The 24,876-nt window shown below is 37.8% G+C and overlaps 1 protein-coding gene across 7 annotated transcripts in view; it reads right to left on the reverse strand.

Annotated features, from left to right (window-relative positions):
* CCHa1 (neuropeptide CCHamide 1) overlaps positions 1-24,876 on the reverse strand; it is a 260,158-nt gene that overhangs the window by 217,506 nt on the left and 17,776 nt on the right. For all 7 annotated transcript variants that reach the window (XR_015545541.1, XR_015545540.1, XM_087407458.1 and 4 more), the window contains exon 2: positions 14,408-14,532. Coding sequence is in view for 5 of the 7 variants with exons in the window: in XM_087407458.1 (XP_087263584.1) it covers positions 14,408-14,441 (34 nt within the window). In the remaining 2 variants the exon portion in view is untranslated. The remainder of the gene's footprint in view (positions 1-14,407; positions 14,533-24,876) is intronic.

The following is a 24,876-nucleotide window of genomic DNA, read 5'->3' on the forward strand; positions in this document are numbered from 1 at the left end:
TATCTGAGTTAAATATATATTATTGAAATTGATTGCACATAATACAACAGAGTTTTCTAGAAAATCATATATAAAAATATAAATAAAAAACAACTTCAAGTAGAAAAATATATAAAATTTATAGGCTCCTTTTAATACAATGAAAATATAACAGTAAAATACAACTGGGCGTTGCAAAATATAACGGTTGCATCGGACAAAAACTTTCACACTGAGAAAATCAATGCTATGCTAATGGATGAGAAGACATATTCAAAAATTTTAAAAGATCCAAGTAACAAAATTAATAATAGTTTAAGGAACTTGCTTACAAGATAACAAAAATCTGAATATATTTCTTATCACACATATAGAAAACTTTACTATGGTGTAGCAATTTACCCAAAGTGATGGCAATTTATCCAAAGCTTATGGATCTCCAAAAGTTCACACGCCAAATTATCCGTTTAGAATTATTATCTCGACAGTGGACAGTACCTTGTATAATTTGACTACGTTTTTACACGATTTGATTATCAAAGGTATACCAAAAGCTCCGAGCTATGTGAACAACAGCTATGACGTGATTAAAAAATTAAACAATATTCAAATTAGATCAGACTTTAGTGTCGCTAGATGCGGAGACGTTACGACCGCTTTTAGCGTCCTACGCTGGAATTTACTTTTGCACCCCATCATAAGGATTGCTAAATCTCTGAAGCACCCCTGTCCACGGCAATGAATTAACAACTAAAGGAATTTCCACCAATTTGCATAACACAGGAATACGAATACAATAAATTTAATATTTTCTTTTGTAATAATATATTTTACGCTTAATGCATACTATATTATATTTTCTAGCTTTAGTTTTTAAAAATATTCTGATTACGTCTTCAAGATTTTTGTTACGTAATCAAGACTATTTAATCAAAACTGTTCGCCAATTTTTTTTCAATTGATATCATAGCTAAATTACATGACCGCGTCATTATATTTCTACGTCATTATATTTCTCAAATAATTCTTTATTATTTTTAATTTTGAAAAAAATGTCTCTGTACTTGTCACAGACATTAACACAGTTAATAAGATCTGTAACGTTATTGCTAAATTTGAAAATATTTCCAGAAAACCACTTTTAGATAATTTATTCAAAATATCAAGTAAGGTAGAGCTTTATATTTACAAGAATAGCGTTGCCTATTAAAATTTTGCGCCCCATCAAATTTTGCGCCCTGCGCTGAAGGTGTATTACGCCTCAGTGCCTCATAACGCCTTCGGCTAGATGTATCTTTATTTACAAATGTCCTTATGGATTTAGCTGTGGATGCTCTTTCTAGCAAATGGAATTACATTGAAAAAAATTGCAAGGTTCCGAAAGATGAATTCTTGGATTCTACGTACTTTACTTTACTTTCCGATGATCAAATTTATAAACAGAATTTTGATACTCCAATGGGTTCGCCATTATTACTTATTATTGCTGACTTATTATTAGTCATGCAAGATTTGGAAAATCAAATGTTGAGTAGCATTGTGTTACGTCCTACAGACGCCACGATTTTTTTTTCTCTTCGCCGCGACTATGATTGGCGTCTACGAGACCCGAGCGGCGCCTTCTGATAACGGACTGACAGAATTGAAAAAGGGACTGGACAGGCGCCGCGAAAACTCGTAAATGTCAATCAACCTGGAAAGAATAATAACCTTAATGTAGGCCCGAAAAGAGACAAGATTGCAAAGACATTATAAATGTACCGAAGTCACGCAATAGTAAAAATCTAGGCTTTCTCATCCGAGACTGACTAACAATTTTATCTTAGAAAACAGGCGCCATGTCGCACTTAAAAAAAACGTAAACGCATAGAATAACTTCCAAGGAGCGTTAGCTGAAACCAGATTCGCAACTGACAATGGTAGCATGGTAACCATCTGCTTATCTAGTCATATTTTCCGCGAGAATAACAGAATTCGTCATCCGTCTCGGAGCTCTTGGCTCTTTAAGGAAAACCATAAATCACTTTCTTTTTTTCTTGAAACTACTCTATGTACTTTAGATCAACAACGATAAAACGTTATAAAAATCGTAAATCCCGAATGACATTGCAACTAACTTAGCATCCTAGACAAAGAGCTCAACACCCTTTTTTCGGGGTATAAATAGAAGTCCCGCGGAACCACAGAGCGTCAGTACCAAATCTTGAAGCACCCGATTCACGTCAATACGAAATCTTGAAGCATCCGGTTCACGTCAATGGAGTTCGCGCTTAGTTACTCACTGTCTCGGACAGTGAAAATCATTATAACCCGCGCTAATCACGCCAGTTCGCGATCCCGTCCGAGTGTGAACTTGTAATCAAATCGTAACTGAAGTTAGCCATACGCCACGGCGACTGCCCTTCAGACGCTCTTCGCTGACGACGGATCTCCTTGGCCACTCGCCTAGAACCTACCCGATATCTTGGGGACAGCTACTAAGTAAGTCATAATTATTTACAGTCCACCCCCGCGTTTCTCATGGAAAAACACATTCATTGTACACACACACACACACACACACACACACACACGCACGCACACACACACACACACGCACACGCACGCACGCACACGCACGCACGCACACGCACGCACGCGCGCACACACACGCATTCATCCACAAGATAGTATATATTTTTTCTATAGATAATATATATTTTTTATGTAAAGAGAAGTTATAATGTACAAAACCCTTTGTTTATTATTTTATTAATAAATGTAACTTAAGGTATTCCTCTGTCTTTTATTAACATCACCTCTCGCATTCACTTCCCTTGAATACCTGAGATCGCACGAGGTCCAGTCCTGGGTCAAAGGGATTAAGTTCCTTGACCGAAAAAGTAGGACCGACGTCCGCACTGTCCAGCGGAACAGGTGTCATAGCGTCCCTTCGGACGTTGACCCACATTCCGAGACTTAAAAGGTGCATACGACTCACAGATGTTCGCCTCCGCGCGTATACCTGTGCAGATTGAGTCTGACCGTCCTTCTATACCCTCTCCATTCTCTCTCATTGTCTCCTTGACCAAATTTTCAAGGGTTTGGATGTAACAATTGAGTCCATTGCTTTTCTACTAGATAGTATTGTACTTTGTTTACCTTCGAGCAAAGTGGATGACATTTTGGATAAATTTAACTTGTTTCATCCGAGACTTCAGTTTATGATGGAGGTGGGGAGTAATACCGTTAATTTTTTGAACACTGCTATTATTTTAAAGAATGACGGACTAATTTTTTATTGGTACAATAAACCCACCTTCTCGGGAAGATTTTGGAATTATTGGTCTCAGTATCTGATTTCACAAAAGAAGGGCATAATTTTGATTTTGATTGATAGAATGTTTTATCTCTCACATCCAGAATACCACAAAAAAAATTTAAATTTTGTGATTAGGAATCACTTTATTAGAAGTAATTCTAAGTAATGGTAAATCTTAATTGATTTTATTAAAAAATGACTCTCTATTAAATTTTTTTTGAAACATTAAATGATAGAATAAAAAAATTTTTTTTAAATTCAATTGTGTGTATAAGACCTTTAGAGTTAAAAAAGAACATAACAGATGATTTACATTTCTTTTATTAATGGAATTTCCAAACAAATTTTGCAAATTTATCAATGGTATGTGTTATAGAGTTGCTCATTATAGTATCAATAAATTAAACAAATTCATTAGAGTACACAAGAATCTTGTGCCGAATTTTGCCAAAAGGAATGTGGTTTACAAGATCGAATGTCATGATTGCGAGGCTATATAGGAAAAAAAATTAAAAACAAGATTAGCAGAACATCGTAATCGTATGCGTACAGTGACATCCACTCGTTTAGTTATTACAGATCATAGGCTGAATTGCAATCATGACTTTAATTGGGATAATGTGAGAATTCTGGATTCTAAGAGAAATCATGCGAATAATATCGGAGATGCTTTACATAAATCGTCAATCCAATAATCTTAACATGCAAACTGACACATTAAATTATGGTTACATATAAATTTTCAATAACTGAGACATTAAATTATGGTTATATATAAATTTTCAATAAGTAATATATATTTATTTTTATGATTGACTGATATGCTTTTCTTCGCATGACACATCTTTTTTTGCATTCAACGGTTATTATGTGACTAACATCGGAACGAACATGACTCTCTTTTATGTTACTTAAATTATTTTTTAATCTAACTTTGACATCGTGAATTTTAAAATTGTTGGAATGGATTGACGATGCTTGGATCCGCATGCGATCATTGTTGGAGATGGAGTGAGTTTCTTACTAGCATACATTATATACATAACACAAATTAATCTCCATCTATTAAAAAATCTTGTTGCAATTAATAGCTCGAATTTCACTATTTGCTCCACTCAGCTTTGCAACTGGTTCGCACAACATTAGACTGTTGAGGATGGTTTCTCATCACATTTCCACTGCGACTGTATTAATGGAAGTCGGAACGACTACGATTTTGCGAGACACAGTTAGACAGAATTTATAGTGCGATAAGCGGTAATTTGTTATTGCTAAGAATGGCTCAAAAAGTGAACCGAAGCGTACAAACTGAATTTGTTATTTATTAATAGTTCCCACACAACATGAACGTCCTTTGGAACGTTTTATTCGGACATCTAAATGACATATAATACTAACGATGTCCCAATGACGTCCGGAATCTTTTGTACGTACAATGTACCATCTTTGATCCATCTTGGACGTCCAATGGATGTTAGGACTCGGTAGGACATAAAATGGACTTTTTATGGACATTATTTGGACATATCCCAATAAGAAATGATAATGGAATAGATATCGAACCGACATTGAATCAATGTCGATTCCATTGATTGCAAAATTATATTGAAAATGAGAAAATAGTTTTAAAAATTGGAATTATGTTAACTGAATTGGGAAAATTGTTGCCGGAAAATTGTTTGAAAAATTGAAGATTTATACGATAAAATTGATATTTCTTAAACTCAATATAATAGATTAAAATATAATTAGTAAAATACACATTTCTATCCTTCATACTATTTTTGAAGAAAGCTAACATACATTTGAAAGACGTTATGTAATTATTAATTTTTGTTTATTAATATTACATATTTTTACTTAATATATAATATAATGACCGTAATTATGTAATTATTATAAAAATAAAATTAATTAATTATTTAAATTAATCTTATATACAGATTTTGTACTGTAATTATGATTATATGTCCACTATATCATTATATTGACAACTCAATAATAACAATAATAGTAATAATAATAATAACAATAATGATATTAATAATTATGATAATAATATTCAACGCTCATATGGACATATGTAGCAGATATTTTCAGGATATACAACAGACGTTCTCTAGACATTTAATAGATGTCCTTAGGACATCTTCAAAATGTCTTATTTAGTGTAAAAAACATATGAAAGCTCGAATTTCAAATATATGTTCATGATATATAGCAGAAATATATTAAACATATATTGAATTTTATGATTCAATCGCGAATGTCTTTCGAATGTTTTATAGACGTCCTACTGCAGCTAAAAGCGGAACGCCCTTCAAACGTCCTATGGACATTCAAGACGTCAGGATGTAACCAAGACATTTGAGAACATACAGCGGACGTCCAAAGGACGTGTATTGTGTGAGTTATTAGTTAGCATTGCGTAATATAACATCCAGCGCTGATTCCTAACGCCCAGTTGTATTTTGTTGTTATATTTTCACTGAAATAATTAAAAAAATTTTATTTATGCAGTATTTAATGATATTATTAGTTCATGACGTAGTAATAAGAATGCCCATAGACATAGTATCTTTAGACTGAACATTCGAGGAGTGGGGATAGTCCCTGTGTAGAAAAGGACGTACTGCTTTCGGTTTCTGCGTTCATTCTCGTTTCGCGCATGCATCTACTAGAGAGAGGGGATCGAAAAAGATGAAGAAAAAAGAAAGATGGGAGAAAACAGTATTTCATAACCACAATTACAAGTTTGTTGTATACTATGGTTGTACATATAACTTAAAGCAATTTACTGGTCGAAATCATCATAACTCTCGCCAGCGAAGTTATTTATAATTTGGGAGAAGAAGACGAAGTACAACGCATGCTGTGGCTCGATTAGATGTTAGACTTAAAAAGATACGTATTCTTTCTTAAATATGCTTTTTATGTTGTAAATAAAAATACATATTGTTTGTTAAGATTTATGTTTAAGATTAAAATGATAATTGTAATTTTATAGACTGTGTAGGATAACTCAGTGCTATGTATGCCGGGAAAATTATATTCTTCTGTTCTCGCAACAATTTCACAGGTAAGGCTTTAAAATTATAAGCTAAAATTTGTAAGCCTTTATTATGTATACAAATATTTTAGTTTGTGATACTAATGCAATGTATTTTTAGATTCCCAGGAAATACAGAAAAATGAGAAAAATGGTTTTGTAACATTGGTTATACTGTCAACGCTTACGAGGATAAAAGAATTTACAGTGATCATTTCACAGAAAATGATTATTATATTTGTGATATACGCTTTCAAAATCCTTCAAGAAGATTGAAGAAAACTGCAATTCCGTCTGTTTTTACACAAACATAATAATATTAAGTAAAGATAGTAATAAGATAATGTATGATATTTAATAAATACATCTGATGTTTTTTATGCAGATCAGACTACGAAAAAATATTCAATAAGTGAAAATGCAACATAATAAAAATGATTCAGTCATGGACATCCAATATGAATCTTCAATGGACATTCAACACGAATCTTCAGTGGATGTTCAACATGATACAGTTCCTACTAAATCAACATTTGATACCAACCGACCAAGGTAAAAATAAATATACACGTACATTCTAATTTATTCTAGCTTGCGAATATTATAAATATATAATATATTTCAGAAAACAATCGAACAAAATGGAAAAGATGTTTATAAAGACTGGGAAATATACAGAATGTCTTAACCCAGCGTAAATGAGGGTAATCGTTACACCGAGTTATGAGGTGAGTATCATATATATTTATTCAAAGATTTTGCTTATAATAATACTACATAATGATTCGTTATTATACTATATTACTTTCTTCTAGATGTCCTAAACGTATCAACATAATAAAATAACAATTTTGTGTTTGAAATTGTTTATTTTTGTACTTAAACGCTAGATTATAATTATTTCATAAAAATGGCAAGACATAGGAACTTTGGGTATATTACTATCTAAATATAATCACAAACTAAATATTTTAATCACATAAACAAAATGATAGTATTTTCTGATAGAATTAACAAAAACATAATGATCAACTAATTAGTAATCTTCTTTTTCTAATTCGGTGCAATTTTTGCACTGAAAAAAAGTGTGTTCCATGCATATAGGCTTGATACATTTGGAATAGCAATGTTTAGTCTTTCTATCTTTGTATGTAGGACAATCATCACACCTTACTTATCTATCAGGCTTTTTTCTAGGAGTTGGTGGTGACGACAGGTGTTCGATCTTTTTTCGGGTTTCCTTAGGAATGCGCACATTTTATCATCTATCGCGAAGGGAGTCCGCAATCAAAGCCAATCCTAAATTGCGAATGAAATCGCGTCGCTTTGTTTGGATTTTATTATTTTCTCAGTAAATTATGATATCGTTTATAGCTGCTGTATTGAGTAGACCATAGAAAATGATCATAGGCTAACGCTTGCTATTCCGAGAAACGTTTTATATAGCACTCAATTCATCGACACCTGCCTTTGTGCTGTTATAATATGTGATCATTTCAAGTTTTTTTTATCACCTGTAGATTCGTTGATGCTTCTATCGTGATGCAATGTAGACATGACCAATACAATTTTTTTTTATATATATATATATGACACCAACGTTATATCCTTCTGAAATTCAAACTGTGAACTGTGTACATCTTGACGTGCTCGTTTGAAAGTATCGGGTACTTGTGAATTATTCTTACGGACTGTATCCACAAAAGTCAATCTATGTTCCTTTAGCAAGTGCATCATAAGTGGGTAACCAGTGAACCAGTTATCAAATGTGACGTTCTTATTTATTTTTATTATGGATTATATTAAGCAATTTACAATATCAAATGCCTTGTTATTGAATTGGTATGGTCCAGAAGGTTGCTTTCCTACGTAAACTTCTAATTTTAGTACGTAGAATGTCTTGACATCAATTGCATATATTTTGATTTCGTATTTGGCGGGCTTATTGGGAATATATACGCGAAACGGGCATCGTTCCCGGAAAGATAAGAGCGTCACATTTCGTCAAGTTCTCAAGAAGGCACGTAATACATCTCATAATTTTTAACAAATTTATTAAAAAGATCTTTAATCGCTGCCAGATTGTCAACATTTTTTCTCTGTTCTCTTGTATTCTTATTATCAAACCTAATGTAGTTCTGGAGAAAGTAGAATCGTTGAAGTGACATTGTAGATCTGAAAATATTTACATCTGTGCCATCTGTACGCCACAGATCATTGAGGTTTTATCTATTGGACCGGTTCAGACCTGCTATATATAAAGGTTCAATAAATGACTTCAATTCATTCAAAGATGCATCTTTCATATGATACTTTTCTTTTCCTACTCGACACGACTCCTTTTTCGTTCTTATCTAATTATTTGTGTGTATCAATATAACATCATTTAACATAATATCAGTCATGAAGAGACTCTAACATTCATACTCTGTTGTAATAGACCTCACAGCACCTTTTACGTCTGAAGGTGCGGAAATTATATTTTCAGGTGCGAACGTTTAGTCTGGAACATTCTTTTTGTCACTTTGTTCCATCTTTGAAAGTAAAAAAAGCTCGACTAACCTCAGAAGATGCGATAGAAACTAACCTTTCACCCGTTACATCGTGGTCCACTGCATCGGTTTCCTCGAAATCTTTCAGGTTAGCCTCCTGCTCCGAATCACTTTCCTCGCTGCGCTGAAAACAGTGATCAATCTCCTCTTCACTCCTCGAGCTATCATTACTGTCGCTTAAGCACTCATCTATGAGTGCCTGAAGTCTTTGTTGTTTTTTTTTCGTAAGACATATTGTTCAATTATCTGAAAGAGTGCAAAAACTATATAAAGTGAATTATAAAAATAATAAGGCTCAATAAATTAAAATAAATAAAAAGAACAAAGGGCTACGAGCCTAAAACAATCAACATAAAATAACAACCTGCATTAAATAGTTAAAAAATGAAATAAAACATGTCATAAAATTAAAAAACGTAAAATATAATTTGACAGTCAGCAAATGAACAAAAACAAATGTTTCGATCCCTGTTAGATCATTTTCAATGTGACGACAAGATAATAATGGAAATGTTACGTAGATAAAATATATAGAAATTAAATAAAATTCGCTTTCGGACGCAATATCAACTATAAAACTCGCTCCAAATTGAAAGAAAACCAAACAAACGATTGTAGTTGACAACAATGTGTTCCTCCGAACTGTGTGTGTGTGCATAAAGAACATGTTTCTTATTATGTGTGTCAAAATGATGTATTATCGATTAGACAATGCGATGGGAATGATCAATTTTGATTCCCATCGCATCAGCTAAGTGATTAGTCAATTCTTAAGCCATAATCACACTACAGGCTCCCGACTCTGACTCGACTGCCAACTCTGACTGCCGACCTATAATGGACCAATAATAATGAGACTGACTTATTGTTATTGGTCCATTATGGGTCGGCAATCAGAGTTGGCAGTCGAGTTAGACGGGAGCCTGTAGTGTGATTACAACTTCATAGATATACCGGTATATACGGTTATGGCCAATATAAACACTCTCTAATTTATCATGACACATACAAAAACGTATAAGATACTTAAGTCGATTCTAAAGTCGATTCTTAATCGCTTAAACGTACTTGTAAGAATTGATCAATCATAGTAAAAAATTTTTCTTGGATTTGACTGTGATTAATCAATTTGTATAACTACAATTTACAATTACTTACAATCACAATTACATTTATGCAATTGTAGAATCAGCTTAAGATATTAATATATATTTTGGTACTGGTAATTTTGTTAATGGTACGTACAATTTTAAAAAATTTTTTTTTATTAAAAAATCATGTTTCTGAACAGTTATAAATTATACATTGACTAAGTTCCATCGAGGAACTGGATCAGAGAGAAGAATCCACACCAGAAACCAACCACAGCATTTTCCTCTCATTCGACTGTAAGAAGAGAATACTTGACTGTAACTAGTCAATTCCCACACTCCGATTCAACTGTAACCCTCGATGGAAACTTAGTCATTGTAAGATGTGGAAATGAACCGTGAAATTTTCAATACAAATAAATTGAAAACACGACATTTTGTCAAAGTAGATCTCAATGATTAATATTTTTGTGTGAATTGTACAATTGATAATTCAAGCAAGCTGGTTAATTGTTGGTTTCCTAAACTGAAACTGGAGTTATATCATAAATTGATAAGCAATTTATTAATATTGCTAACGAGCATCTTAAGCCTTATAAACAAATTTAGAAGCAATTAGATTAAATCTAATATTCATTTTGAATTCTTTGGCCTCACTAAGCATGATGTTGATGAATGTCGAGATACGCTATCTATCTATTCTATCGCTTTTCTAATTACCCTGTACTGGAGACGCTGCAATTTGAGGAAATCCACACGAAAAGAATTGACAACCGTATTCCAAAGGGCGTTTCGAAAGATGGATCTGTAGATAGTTAGAAGAAATCCGGGGTAAAATTCTCATTTAATACCTGAGAACGCCAAAGTGTTACTGCAAATTCTTCTGCCCTTGTCTATTAAGTAGCAGAGATGATGTTTTCTAAGTTTGTGATTCATGATGATGCTCAGGAAAATGTGAGTGAGCCCTAGGTATCGGTGCTCCGCTGATGGACAGGCAAGCGTCGGCAAGGTTTTCACAGGAGAGCCTTGCGAAAAAATAATCTAGCTAGATTTATGTGAGAACACCTCTAGGTTCCCATATTTTAAATATCCAATTATCATATCAAGGGAAGCTTGGATGGAAGCGATAACATCATCCAAATTCCATTGTGTAGAATAGAGGAAACGTCATCCACATATTGCAATAGATGGATGTTAGGGTAGAAATGCTGGTCGAATGCCCTTAAGTATATATTAAAAAGAAGAGGGCTCAAGGTGGACCCTTAAGGTGTTTCTTTAAGCGAGATGTACGGGTCGTGTAACTCCCTGTCGATAAACTAACTTAGTATGTAATATATTGTAACATTCGTTCCATGAGTTTACATAAACAAGACATGAGGGATATGGGTCTAACCATGTTATTGCCTGCTTTGGGACTCAATATTAGCGAGTTTTTCCAGAAGTCTGGAAAAAAACCTCTTATCAAGGATTTCATTGTAGACATCTCACAAGCGTGTCAAGAATTCCGCAGGAATATTAGCGATCATGGAGAAGTCAACCTGATCCAATCACGGAGCTGAACATTTCTTAACAGATTTCAAAGCGTTTCTTAGCTCTTTAGGAGTGTTTCTTAGCTCTTTAGGAATCAGAAAATTGCCCAGCCAATTGCAAGTGAGGGTGTTCGTGCGATCCTCCTAGCTTCCATGGACTTGGACCATTGGACTACGATCATAATAATGACATGACGGCGGACAGAGTTTAGAAACCGAAGTGAGGTCTGCCTGAGATCCTACGACGATTGATAATTTTCTGCAGTGTTTCTGCGGAAGCTTTTAATAAGGGACCATATCTGACTCGTGATAGTTCGCCTATTAAAGTCGCCAACCAAATCACGCCACCCTTTACGTTTTTGTGCTGTTAGACGCTTGGTGCGTGAAACTCTGGTCTTTTCGAAACTCGACGAAATTATTCCTATTGAAATGTGAGATGAACCTTCGTACAGTTCGCCCTCTATCTTCCATCGTCCTGACACACTCCTCGTTCCACCAAGACGGGGCGTCCAAATTTTTACCTGCACGCTGCTGCGTGGAAAGTCTTTGCCTTCCGGTACGAGACTTCTGGCAACATCGAGTATAGATTGCACAAGAATATTGTGCAATGAAGAATATTGTACCGTCCAATCGGATCGGTCTCCTCTTCTGGAGGAGATGCCGCAATCGAAAACAGCAGGCGACGATATAGTTCATCAAATTCCTCTTTTCTTTGGAAAAGTTTGTAACGAAAGTTGGATTTAAAGTAAACCTGAGCGTCGATTTGCGTGATCAGAAAATGGTCGTTGTCATAAGTGTCCCTGTCAACGTAAGAGTCGCACATTGTGGCCAATGTGCGGACGATAAAGATCAGATCGATGCTTGAGATGGATGAAGTCGAGGAATGCAGATGCAGATGTGAGAGTATTTTCATTAAGAACAATCAAATCGAAGTCCTTAATGATCATCATGAACCTTCTGCTCGAGAAGCAGACACTCTTCTACAGTCCCAGGCTGGTATATGGTAAATATTCAAGTCCTTTAAAATAAGGTAATACTTGTAATTATTCAGCTTATTAAATAAACTCTGATAAAATGAAGGAGTATTTTGCCTCGGATGCCTATATAAATTGACTATTATGATTGGTTCCTCCGAGGAAGGCAACTTGATGACCAGATATTCCATCGATGTTCAGTCCCGCTAAATGTCATAGGTCAAATTCTCTCGTATAAGTGCAAACGACCCTATCGCTTGTGCCATATTTTTTCGAAGAACCTTAAAATTCTTGACTTTAAGGTTATTAGATTGCTTTAGCAGGGATTCCTGCAAGCAGAGTACATCATATTCTCTGGCAAGCAGCGAGAGAAGATTGTGGCGAATGTCACAACAATTCCACTGAAAAGCTGTTATTCGATTCGCAGGCCTGCGAGGAATACACGCAAGCCACCGGCGGAGCCTCCCCCCCTCCCGAAGGGGGGAGGGTGAGCTGTACGAAGGTTCATCTCACATTTCAATAGAAATAATTTCGTCGAGTTTCGAAAAGACCAGAGTTTCACGCACCAAGCGTCTAACAGCACAAAAACGTAAAGGGTAGCGTGATTTGGTTGGCGACTTTAATAGGCGAACTACCACGAGTCAGATATGGTCCCTTATTAAAAGCTTCCGCAGAAACACTGCAGAAAATTATCGTAGGATCTCAGGCAGGCCTCACTTCCGCTCCACTCCATGAAAGGAGGCGCCCCGGCGATGTCGCCGCACGAGGGCAGAGAAGGATCTCCCCTTCTGGAGACGCCAGCACGCGAAAGTCACTGTTAATTTGATGGAGCGATTCAATTCTAAAAACCGCATCCATATCCATTTTCATAAGCGTAGCTGCGCATGTCAAAAAAATTATTAGATTGTTGAGTGTAAAATGGAGCGGGGTTATCTGAAAGTCTCTGGGACTTATTATCGCCCCCCTCCCTTCTTCCCCCCCACGGGAGGATAGCGGGGATTGAAAGATATTACATAAGTTTTTGACTAGATAATTATCCATAATTACGCTCAAAGCACTGGATAAATCATTCTGAAAATGCGCGAGCAAGTTAGAGAGCACGAAGAAAGATCCGTAAGGCTATTGTCATTTTTGTTATTTGCTTTGAGAATTTCGCTGAGAGAGGGAGGACGTCTTCTTAGGCGATACTGCCAAAAAAGGGGGGAACTCTGCCGTTGAATTCGTATAGCGCATCACGGTGCGCTTCTCTGTCGAGATTTACTTCCTTAATATGAGATGTGTCTTGTCGGGCTTGATGTTGCTGACCAATTGTATCCTCATGAATTCTATTGAAAACCTACTCACCAGAAGGAAGCGAGGGTCGGGATCTTATTGTATTGGCATAAGACTGATATCTCGGTCCAGCCATCTCACCTAAAAGACCAAATCTGTTATAATTCTCAAAGGAGTGCCCCTCCCTGGGCGACTTTCTCCTTGGAAGATAAGGAAAGTTATTGTAATTAGTACTATAAGGCGCGTCAGACGAACCGGAACTAGGGATGTTGCTATTAACTATTCTTCGTCGGCGATTGAGATATTTTTGACCACCGCCATGCTCACTATAATTCTCTGCCTGTGTATAACGGGACAGATACTTGCCATGGTCCAGTGTTCACTCTGACAGTTGATACACTTGGGGGAATCCTCTTGAATACGGCAATTGCTGTTCATCTCACTATGTCTGTTTTTGCCACAATACAAACACCTCGGTATACTTTTACACGAGTTACTAATTAATTATGTTATGTTCTACACAATGACACGTGTAGCAAACGAGCCGAGGAATGAAAGGACGGACTTCGTGTCTAACTTTAAATAGGTATACTTCTTGGAGAAGGATTTGATCCGCGAATTTAATTCGGATCGTTCTGGAAGGAATGTATTCTACTTTACCTTCTCTTTCGCATCTGCGATTTAACCTTTGCATATCCAAAATTTTTGCCCTCGGCGATTCCAGGTGAACTCCTTAGCGTGTCCATCAATCTGTTGCGGGACATCCTGAATGATGTCCTTAATACCTTAAAAGCAAAGATAAATGCGTGGAGATTATGCTTGATAAAGATTGAGTTTTCTATCCTGTCGTGGCCAAATTAACCTCGATGAGAATCTTGCCCCTATCGACTTTTTTGATTTCTTGAATGTCAGGAATGTCGAATTTTGCAATAATGCTACTGATGAGGGTAGCGCGTAATACATTTTCTCTGTTGTTTGAATATACGTACATTGCAAGATCTCATGGATCGTATCATAACATGGGGTTAATATTTGTACCATTAGCTGAACGAGAGGCACTTGCTATGTTGATGCCAGAATTTTGTTCAGAGATCTGATTCGCAGAAGGCGTGGATGCCGGCACTATTTTTTATTGTAGCCGTATCGATATTGCTACAGAGTCCGAAGCATTAATTCCCATCTCTTTAAAAAGGTTCTTTAAAAGGAATCGCGACCCTTTTTTTAAGTCAGGAAGAATTCTAGTTACTGACAGGCTACTTTTCGAGTAGAGAGATCATAAATAAAGATCGAAGGATCAAGAGAGAAAAAGAAAGCAGCGCGGCGAGCATCGCCATCACTCTCCCCCCTCCCCTCCCAAAGGAGGATCTTAGCGCCCCGAGAAAAATTTATTATTCACACAAATAGATAAGTTAAAGCAAATTGATCACTGACACTAGTAGGAAAAAATAAAATAGAATAGAATACGCTCTGAAAAGAGGGGATGATTGACACGAGAGAGAACGAACTATCGCGCGAAATTTTTTCACTCGAAATGTTACAACGCGAGGATGCGGAATCCACCGCGCTCTCGACCCACTACTAAGTCAAAATTTTTCTGGGGTCGAGCATCATAAACTTACTATTAGGTGTACAAAAAAGTTCTGAGCTTTAGATTTGATACAACCGAAATAACAATTTAAATTTTATATATCTTCCCGCCCTTTTGCGGTTTTAAAGCGTTAACATTTGGCCTTCTAAAATGCCATACGGTTTGGCGTTTGATGCACATAACCTCAAAAATCAGTAGTGTTCACGATGGCAATAACAAAAGAGCATATTCGATTTTCCATCCACTTCGCGTTTCATCTGAAGAAAAATGCTGTTGAAGCCACTGCAATGATTTGTGCTGCATATGGAGAGAACGCTGTAAGTCATGCTACATGTAAAAGACGGTATCAAAAGTTTCGCCAAGGAGATTTCAGTCTTAAAGATGAATCGCGTGCTGGACGCCCTGAAAAGATTGAAACGGACGAATTGCAAGCACTGCTGGATATAAACTCTGCGCAAACTGAAAAGGAGCTTGCAGAACAGCTTGGCGTTACGCAGCAAGCCATTTCCGTACGATTACATACGATGGGAAAGGTTTAGAAGAAAGGCAGATGGGTTCCGCATGAATTGTCCGAAGATAACAAAAATCGACGGCGTGACACTGCACTCACTTTACTTTCAAAGTTCCGGAAAAAAGATTTTCTGCACAAAATCATTACAGGCGATGAAAAGTGGATTCTTTAGGATAACCCTAAACATAGAAAATCATGGGTTGATCCTGATCAACCTTCGACATCGACGCCAAAGCCCAATATCCATGCCAAGAAGGTTTTGCTCTATATCTGGTGGGATTGGAAGGGTGTGTTGTACTATGAGTTGTTACAACCGGGTGAAACAGTCACGGCAGACCGCTACCAACAACAATTGACCAATTTGAGTGATGCATTAGAAGAAAAGAGGCCATTTACTGGCCAAGGACGTCGTAAAGTGATCTTGCTTCATGACAATACTCGACCTCATGTTGCGAAAGCGACTCAGGACCATATCTTTGCGTTAGGCTGGGAACTTCTTCCGCACGCGGCGTATAGCCCAGACATGGCGCCTTCCGATTACTACCTATTCCGGTCGCTGCAGCATCATTTGGCTGATACACATTTCGTGAGATTAGAAGAGATACGAAAATGCATTGATGACTTTATCGCTTCGAAGCCGGTGAGTTTTGTTGATTGTATGCCGTTAGTCCCACTATATATATATCACGTGTTCTTGTTTTTATTATATCTGTTACCAGACAGATGGCGTGAGCACCCTTCTCGTACTAACCTTACCTTTTGTTTCTTTATTATTGTTCGCACGCGCCGAAAACCAAGCTCTGTATTTTGTTTTGTTATTCAGCAATAAAAATCCCAATAGGTTATGAGCCCAGGAGTGTGAACGGCTATAATAATAAATAGAAAAAAGGAGAGTGATAGTGTGTGCAAGGAAGACAGAGGTTCAAGTAACATTGCTTGAATCTGCAAGGATGGAAATAAACTTGAAGTCTGTTACGCAACTGAACTCAAGCAGTTACGTTCGTTGGCGTTTTGAAATTCAGGCTCATCTCGAAGCAAACGATGTGTTTGATGTGGCTGATGGATCGAGAGAGCAACCAACAGATGCCACACTGGCTGATTGGAAAAAGAAGGACGCCTTGGCGAGGTCTTTGTTAAGTAAATCTCTCGATGATGCACATTTTAATTTGGTGGTCGCCTGTAAATCATCCGCTGATATGTGGAAGACTCTCGTGGGACATTATGATGAGGTTTCAAACACGACGAAGCTAGCTGCATTGGAAGCATACAACGACTATCACTGGAAAAACGATATGACTGTGACGTCGTATATTTCAGGGCTTATGCTCATTGAAAATAAGCTCAAGGCGCAAAAATTAAACATCGAAAAGGAAATGATTATTACAAAAATTGTTCGTGGTCTACCGCAAAAATTTGATAACTTCAAGCAAGTATGGCGGATTTGTCCTACGAAGGACATTACGGTGGAACAATTACAAGCAAAATTGTTAGATGTCGAACGTGACGTTAACGTGACGTCATCCGGAAATCATGGTGTAGCGTTATCTGGTCAGAAAGATCAGAAAGACCGAGAAGTTTTCAAAGATAAGAAGAAAGCAGGCTGGAAAAAGGACCGAAAGAAGCTACAATGTCACAACTGCAAAGGTTTTGGACATTTTGCTCGTGACTGCCCATCCGAGAAGAAAGACACGAGCTCAGAAGGACGTTCGTCTAGCAATCGTGTGGCAATGCCAGCAAAACAACAATTAGGAGATATTGATGAGTGGATCGGTGATTCAGGTGCGTACAGCCATATTACTCATAATAGTGATTGGTTTGTAGAATCAAAGGCATTGAATCCTCCGGAAGAAGTGAAAATAGGGGATGGCAGGATTCTAATGGCGACGGCTATTGGCAAAATAAATGTAACAGTCCATAACGGTAAAGAGTGGGTACCGAGATGTCTCAAGGATGTAAGGTTAGTTCCTGATTTTGGATCATTCAATCTTTTCTCTATTGTAGCCACGACCGACCTTGGTTACGAAGCACTTTTTAGTAAGTCAGAGGTTGTTGTAAAGAATTCAAAAGGCGAGGTGATTGTCCGTGGTATTAAAAAAGAACACTCGACGTATCGAATGCTGATCAAAGTCGAGAAACCAGCTAAGGTTTGCACGGCTCAGAAGGAGATCTCCGCATCATGGGAAACCTGGCACCGTCGACTTGGACATGCAGGAAAAAACAAGGTCAAAGCTCTATTAGAATCTAAAGGATATTGTGCAACTAGAAAAGAAGATTTCTTCTGCGAAGCCTGTATTTTTGGAAAAATGACCAAAGGACCATACAAGGAAATCGTTAATAAGGATTTCAAACCAGGTGCAAAAATTCACTGCGACCTTAGTGGAAAGGTTTCAATTGAATCGGCAGGTGGTTGCAAATATTTTGCTGTTTTTGTTGACGAGAGCTCAGGATACAAGAAAATTGCCATGCTGAAAAAGAAGGAACTTGTCGAAGAATTCAAGAAAGTGATTCAGGAAGTCAAGGAAGAGACGGGTCATCCAATTGAGATTTTGCGGACTGATCAAGGCACTGAATTCATTGGTACATCATTTCAAGATCTTCTGAAAGAATATAAAATCAAGCATGAGATGAGTGTTGAGTATACACCACAGTCGAACGGTATGGCCGAACGTGCCATTCGATCTCTTACAGAAAAGGCTCGATCTCTACTTGCAGATGCAAACTTGCCAAAGTTTATGTGGGCCGAGTGTGTCTCGACTGCTTGTTATCTGTCCAATCTCGTCGCCACTCGTGATCTAAAGAAGACATCGTATGAACTCTGGCATGGGAAGGAGCCGTCCATTGAACATCTGCGTGCATTCGGTTGTGATGTTTTTGTGCACATCCCAAAACCGAAGCGAAATAAGTTCGACAAGAAAGCTCGAAAAGGTCAGCTGATAGGTTACGGACCGAGTACGAAGCTGTATCGAGTTTACTTTCAGGATCTTCAAGATGTTCGCATCGCACGTGATGTAAAATTCAATGAAGGAAAGCAAAATTCTTTCTATGTAGAAGACGAGATAAAATCATTATCCAATGACGAAACTTATGAAGTCAAAGAAAATGATTCTACTGAGATTGTAAATGAGATCGTTAAAGTATCTACTCATCCGAAGTCAACAAATGTACGCAAACCCAGTGGACCTTTAACCATGAAGCTCCGAAGTCGTAGCATCATCAGTGAGGATGTTCTTGACGAAGAGCAACAAGGAGGGCATGAAGTCCTGATGGCGTTAAACATGGAAGAACCCAAGACAGCAAGAGAGGCTCTTGAGGGTAAGGACTCCACCGGATGGCAAATGGCTATGCAAGATGAACTCGATTCCTTCGCGAAAAATGATGTGGTTGAGACATGTGTCTTACCATCGGGAAAGAATGCTATTGACACAGGCTGGGTATTGAAGATCAAACGATATCCAAATGGTGAAATCAACAAGCTAAAGGCTAGAATTGTTTGCCGTGGATACAGTCAAAAACGCGGGATTGATTTTACCGAGACATTCGCACCTGTAGTTCGTATGGATTCAATTAGAATTTTGTTAGCTATTGCAGCTCATGAGAAGCTGGTGATCAAGCAATGCGATGTCAAGTCGGCATTTCTCTACGGAGACATCGAGGAAGAAATTTATGTGCGACCTCCTGATGCAGTAGACATTGATGATGGAAAAGTTTGGAAATTAAAAAAATCGCTCTATGGTCTGAAGCAGTCACCTCGGAATTGGAACAAGAAATTTAATAAGCTTGTCACAACCTTCGGTTTGATTCGTTCTATAGCTGATCCTTGCATATATTATGGAAATGGTCAGAAGGGGCGTTTGTTGTTGGCAATATATGTAGACGACATCCTCGTTGCTGGACAACCAGAAAACGTTGTGACTGAATTGCTAGATTTCATGAAGGCTGCGTTCGAGATAAAGATCGAAGAGCCAACCTGTTTCCTAGGTTTGGAACTAAATGTTGACCGAAGATCAGGACGTATTCGCGTAAATCAACAGGGATATATTCGTAATATGCTCGCTCGTTTTGGAATGGAAAATTGTAACAAAGCCCATACTCCGGGAGAAGTTCAAATTAGGAAACATCAACTAACGGACGATGAAACATTTGGAGTTCCATTCTCTTATCGACAGGCTATTGGATGTTTACTATATGCAGCGACGCATACGAGACCAGATATCTCGTTTCAGGTTAATCATGCTGCTCGCGCTGTTGAAGCACCAACACCGTATAACGTGAAGGAAGTGAAAAGAATTTTCCGTTACTTAAAAGGCACAATGTCAGTAGGAATTCAGTTTGGTGAAGGTAAAAACGAAGTTGTTGGATATTGTGATTCAGACTATGCAGGATGTCCGGACACTGCTAAAAGTACTTATGGACATGTGTTCGTATTAAACGGTGGACCAATATCCTGGGAATCACGGAAGAGCACGATTGTCGCTGACTCCACAACTGTTGCTGAACTGCAGGCTGCTTATGAAGCATCGAAACAAGCCATATGGATTAAAGATCTCTTGGAAGAACTCATAACGTCTTCTGAGAAACCAATAATAATCTATTGCGACAATGAAGCGGCTGTTAAGCTGTCAAAATCCGAGGAAATAAAGAAGAAAATCAAGCACGTCAATGTTCGCTTTAATTTTCTACGACAGACTGTTGGAGACAACAATGTAGAAGTTAAACATATTGCGGGCACAGAGAACCCAGCGGACATGCTAACGAAGCCTCTACCCCATGCAAAGCTGCTCCATTGCTGTAATCTTCTTTTTATCGAGTGAGACTACGTCAAGAGGGGGTGTTGATTGTATGCCGTTAGTCCCACTATATATATATCACGTGTTCTTGTTTTTATTATATCTGTTACCAGACAGATGGCGTGAGCACCCTTCTCGTACTAACCTTACCTTTTGTTTCTTTATTATTGTTCGCACGCGCCGAAAACCAAGCTCTGTATTTTGTTTTGTTATTCAGCAATAAAAATCCCAATAAGTTTCTATCGTCAAGGAATTCGCAAGCTCCCCGAAATATGGCAAAAGGTCGTTGATGCAAACGGAGAATATTTCGCTGATTAATATTTTTTCGTTTGTTTTTGAATAAAGATTGAATTTTACAAAAAAAAGCTCAGAACTTTTTTGTACACCTAATATTTACTAAAAATAAGTCACATGATCAAAATTTGACAAATAGCATGTAACATGCTCTCGATGCTGGACCCTTGACATTTGACTCTCCTTTGTAAAAGCACCTTTAATATCCATGTTTACAACATGTTAAACCCATATATGTAATATTACTATATTGCTAACGCCAATTAAAAACTGGCGAAAAAAACACCACGATGCAGACGATATCTACCTGTCACTTAGATAGTGTGTCCGCTTCAGTACGCATGCGCGTGTTTCCAATTTTATCACGTACATCTGAACTAGTTCGCGTCCGCATGTATTTATTGCGTAGTGCATATTACGTATATGATTATACGCGTGTCTAACATTGTTGTTTATATAAAAGAGTTTAAAAAAAGAAACAAAAATGCGAATTTATTACTTATGCCAGCGCATGTGCACACTCGAGATACATTGTGGAAGTGAAAAATCCGATATTTTCTATTTCGCTGTCTTCGCATATCCCCCATTCTCAAAAAGCTGCGTTAGCAATATAGAAGTATTATATATATGATTAAACTTATGTCACATTGGAAAACATATTGGAAACTGAGAATCGCAATAAATTAGAGATTAAAATTCGACTAGTCTGATAATTTTAATTATAATTCATTTTGTTCTGAATTTTAATCTTTAATTCGTAATCCTTAATCTCCAATTATGGGTTGCAACCGCACTCATGAGCGTGGCGCAACTTTGTCTTGCGTTCGCAGCTAATATTCTTTACTCGTAAGAATTTTCAACGAGAATTCGTCTGGCCTTAAAAGAACGTTACAGAAAAATTATCTTTATGCGGCCACTTTTGTGTACGGCGTGAGATCTCGAAACCAATAGTTGCGTGCCAGGCACGAGTGAGCGTGCCACTCTTTTTCGAAATTAATCAGAATATTTTCCAAAATGTTCTACTGAACTGCAAACATCGACGACTCTCGTAACCGACAGCTTAGCCCCGGAAATGGCAGAGGCGGTGATTCGTAGCCGAGAGTAGAGGATAGTTTGAAGGAACGAAGTGATTGCAATAAATAACACAACAATTAATAACAAGAAAAATAACAAATATATTCTATTAATCTACAATTCTCAGTTGGACATGTTTGATAAGACTATGATAGTAGCATGCGATAGAAATGCATTAGACTAGTCTCATCCGTTTTCTTGTATGCTTTCATTAACGCGCAATTACACTAATTTTCGACAGTACGAGCTTACGCCACGTAATTCTTATAATATCGTGCAAGTAATGGTCCGACTTTGATAATTGAGGCAAGAAAATGATTATTGTGCTATCGTAAACACGGCGTGATCTCGTGCTCGTCCGTAAGAATTTCGAACTATCTTACGGAATTTCGGAAAGTAATAAAGAACGCACCGACATCACGACACATAGAATTCCGATACAAGCAAGACAAATAATCACGCGAAAATATTTAACGAAAATGACCAGGCTGTAGCTCAGGCGGACGCAGAAAGTTACGAGAGCAAGTCAATAAGTTCTTAGAAAATCTGTCAGAGGGCACTCACAGTGTCCTCATATCACGTTACTTTTTGACAAGTAGCATCTTTCAACTGATTACTATCAAATTTTGAGCGGAATTCATCGCATGGTTTCATTTCTGTAGATTAAAGCGAACAACCTTTGTAAAATGGAAAAAAACGAGTTTCGTGCAGTGATCAAACATCTACATTAAAAGGTTTAACACCGAAAGAAATCAAAGCCAAGTTGGATAATGTTTATTGCACATCTGCACCAGCATTTGCGACTGTATACACTTGGATAAATGAATTTAAACGTGGTCGTACATCATATGATGCACCTCGTTCGGAACGTCCAATTGAGGCTGCTATGCCAGAAATCATTGATAAAGTTCACGATATTGTTTTGACGGATCAACAAGTGAAAGCGCGAGCTTGTTGAGGCCACATGGCATGGCACAGTGATTTCAATTTTGCATGAACAATTGGATATGAAAAAGCTATCGGCAAGATGGATTCCGCATTTGGTTACTGTGGACCATAAGCGCGATCGTGTGACGATTTCAAAACAATATTTGGAGATATTTCAACGTAATCCAGATGAATTTCTGCGTTCATTCATTACTGTGGACAAAATATGGATCCATTACTTCACACCCGAGACGAAGGAACAGTCAAAATAATGGACTTCATCGAGTGAATAAGAAGGTGAAGACCGTGAAGTCAGCCGGAAAGGTGATGGTCACAGTTTTTTAGGATGCACGCGGTATAATTCATATCGATTACCTTCCGTCGAATCAAACGATTAATGGCAATTACTACACAGCTTTATTGGACCGTTTCGACAACATTTTAAAGAAAAAAACGTCCCCATTTGGAGAAGAAGAAAGTGCTTCCATCAAGACAATGCATCAAGACAATGACACGGGTTCACATGTGTCTGGCACCGATGGCCAAATTCAACGAATTGCTTCCTCATCCAGCATATTCGCCAGATTTAGTCCCCTGCGACTATTTCCTGTTTCCAAACCTGAAGAAAGGTTTGGAGGAAAGAGATTCATCACCAGAGAGCAGCTCATCGCCGAAACAGAGACTTATTTTGAAGGATTAGACAAATCATATTATTCGGACGGCTTGAAAAAGTTAAAGAATCATTGGATCAAGTATATCGAGCTGAAAGAAGATTATGTTGAGAAAATGAATCAATAAAAAAAAAGTGTTTTATGTATATATATATATATATATATATATATATATATATGTTTTTCTAAAAACTTATTGACTTGCCCTCGTATTTTCCCGAGAATATCTTAACGGACAGACAAGATAGGTGGCGCGCTTAGACACCATTAACTCGAGAAATCTAACGCAATTAGACATCATGCATCTTATATGCGAAAACTGACAACGAAAGTTACACAGACTTCCCTAACGTGGAAATCGGCGACCTTACATCTCAATGGCGCTCGTCTCACCACGATAGTCCTCCTGGTTTCCACGTCGATAGATTTCGACTTTCAGCGTCCTCTCCTGAGTCCCTCACGTGCACGCTTGGTCCGCTCGCCACAGCACAAGTGCCAAGCGCTGATCCTTCCGGGAGCACGCAGTGGTCGCGGTTTTCATGAATGGGGTCTTATCGCGCCTAATTGGCGCGCGGCCTTTCGGGCTCCGCGTTTGAGCCGTGTCATTCACGCGTCCTGGTGCGCGGAATTCTTGGCAGCAGGATTTCCTTCGATTGAGACTTCGAAGGAGACTTTCCCGAGTCTTTGTTTGCGAGAGACTTGCATCTTGATGGAGGCATGCGGAGCGCTTCCGCTTCCGACCTCAGTCTTCTGGCCTCTCAAGGGAGGTCCCCAAAAGCTCCGTGGCGAGGTTTCTAGCCGATACTTGGGCATAAAATGGCTATCCCCTGTTACCCTCGGTATTCCTCTACGACGCTCGCCTGTAATATATTGCGATAGAGTGAGATAGGTTTCGAAAGCGAAAGATATTAAAACGTGGAGCGATATTACCTGCGCGCTATCTTCCTTACAAAATGCTGGGCATCTTATCTTCCATCGTTCCTCTTCTCAATATCAGTTCGGGTAGTCTTCTCTCTTTTTTCGTGATCCGGTGAGACGACGCAAAATTCACAAGATCATAAAGAGTCGCCAATTATCCTGTAAAAACTCGCAGTACGATAGCGCACAGAAAAGAACGACAAAAACCGACACAAAACATCTGCACGAATATACGGAAATAGACGGAATAACATTAAAAAAGGGTGCGCAAATACGTCTGCCTCTTAAAAATGGAAGGACATAAGACGCTAAGAATTGCTTTGCGGTCGAGTCATACGATCCTTATGACGGACGGAAAA

This window comes from Acromyrmex echinatior, chromosome 6 (genome assembly GCF_024713525.1).
Source record: "Acromyrmex echinatior isolate Ae372 chromosome 6, ASM2471352v2, whole genome shotgun sequence".
In the NCBI taxonomy this organism is placed as follows: domain Eukaryota; kingdom Metazoa; phylum Arthropoda; class Insecta; order Hymenoptera; family Formicidae; genus Acromyrmex; species Acromyrmex echinatior.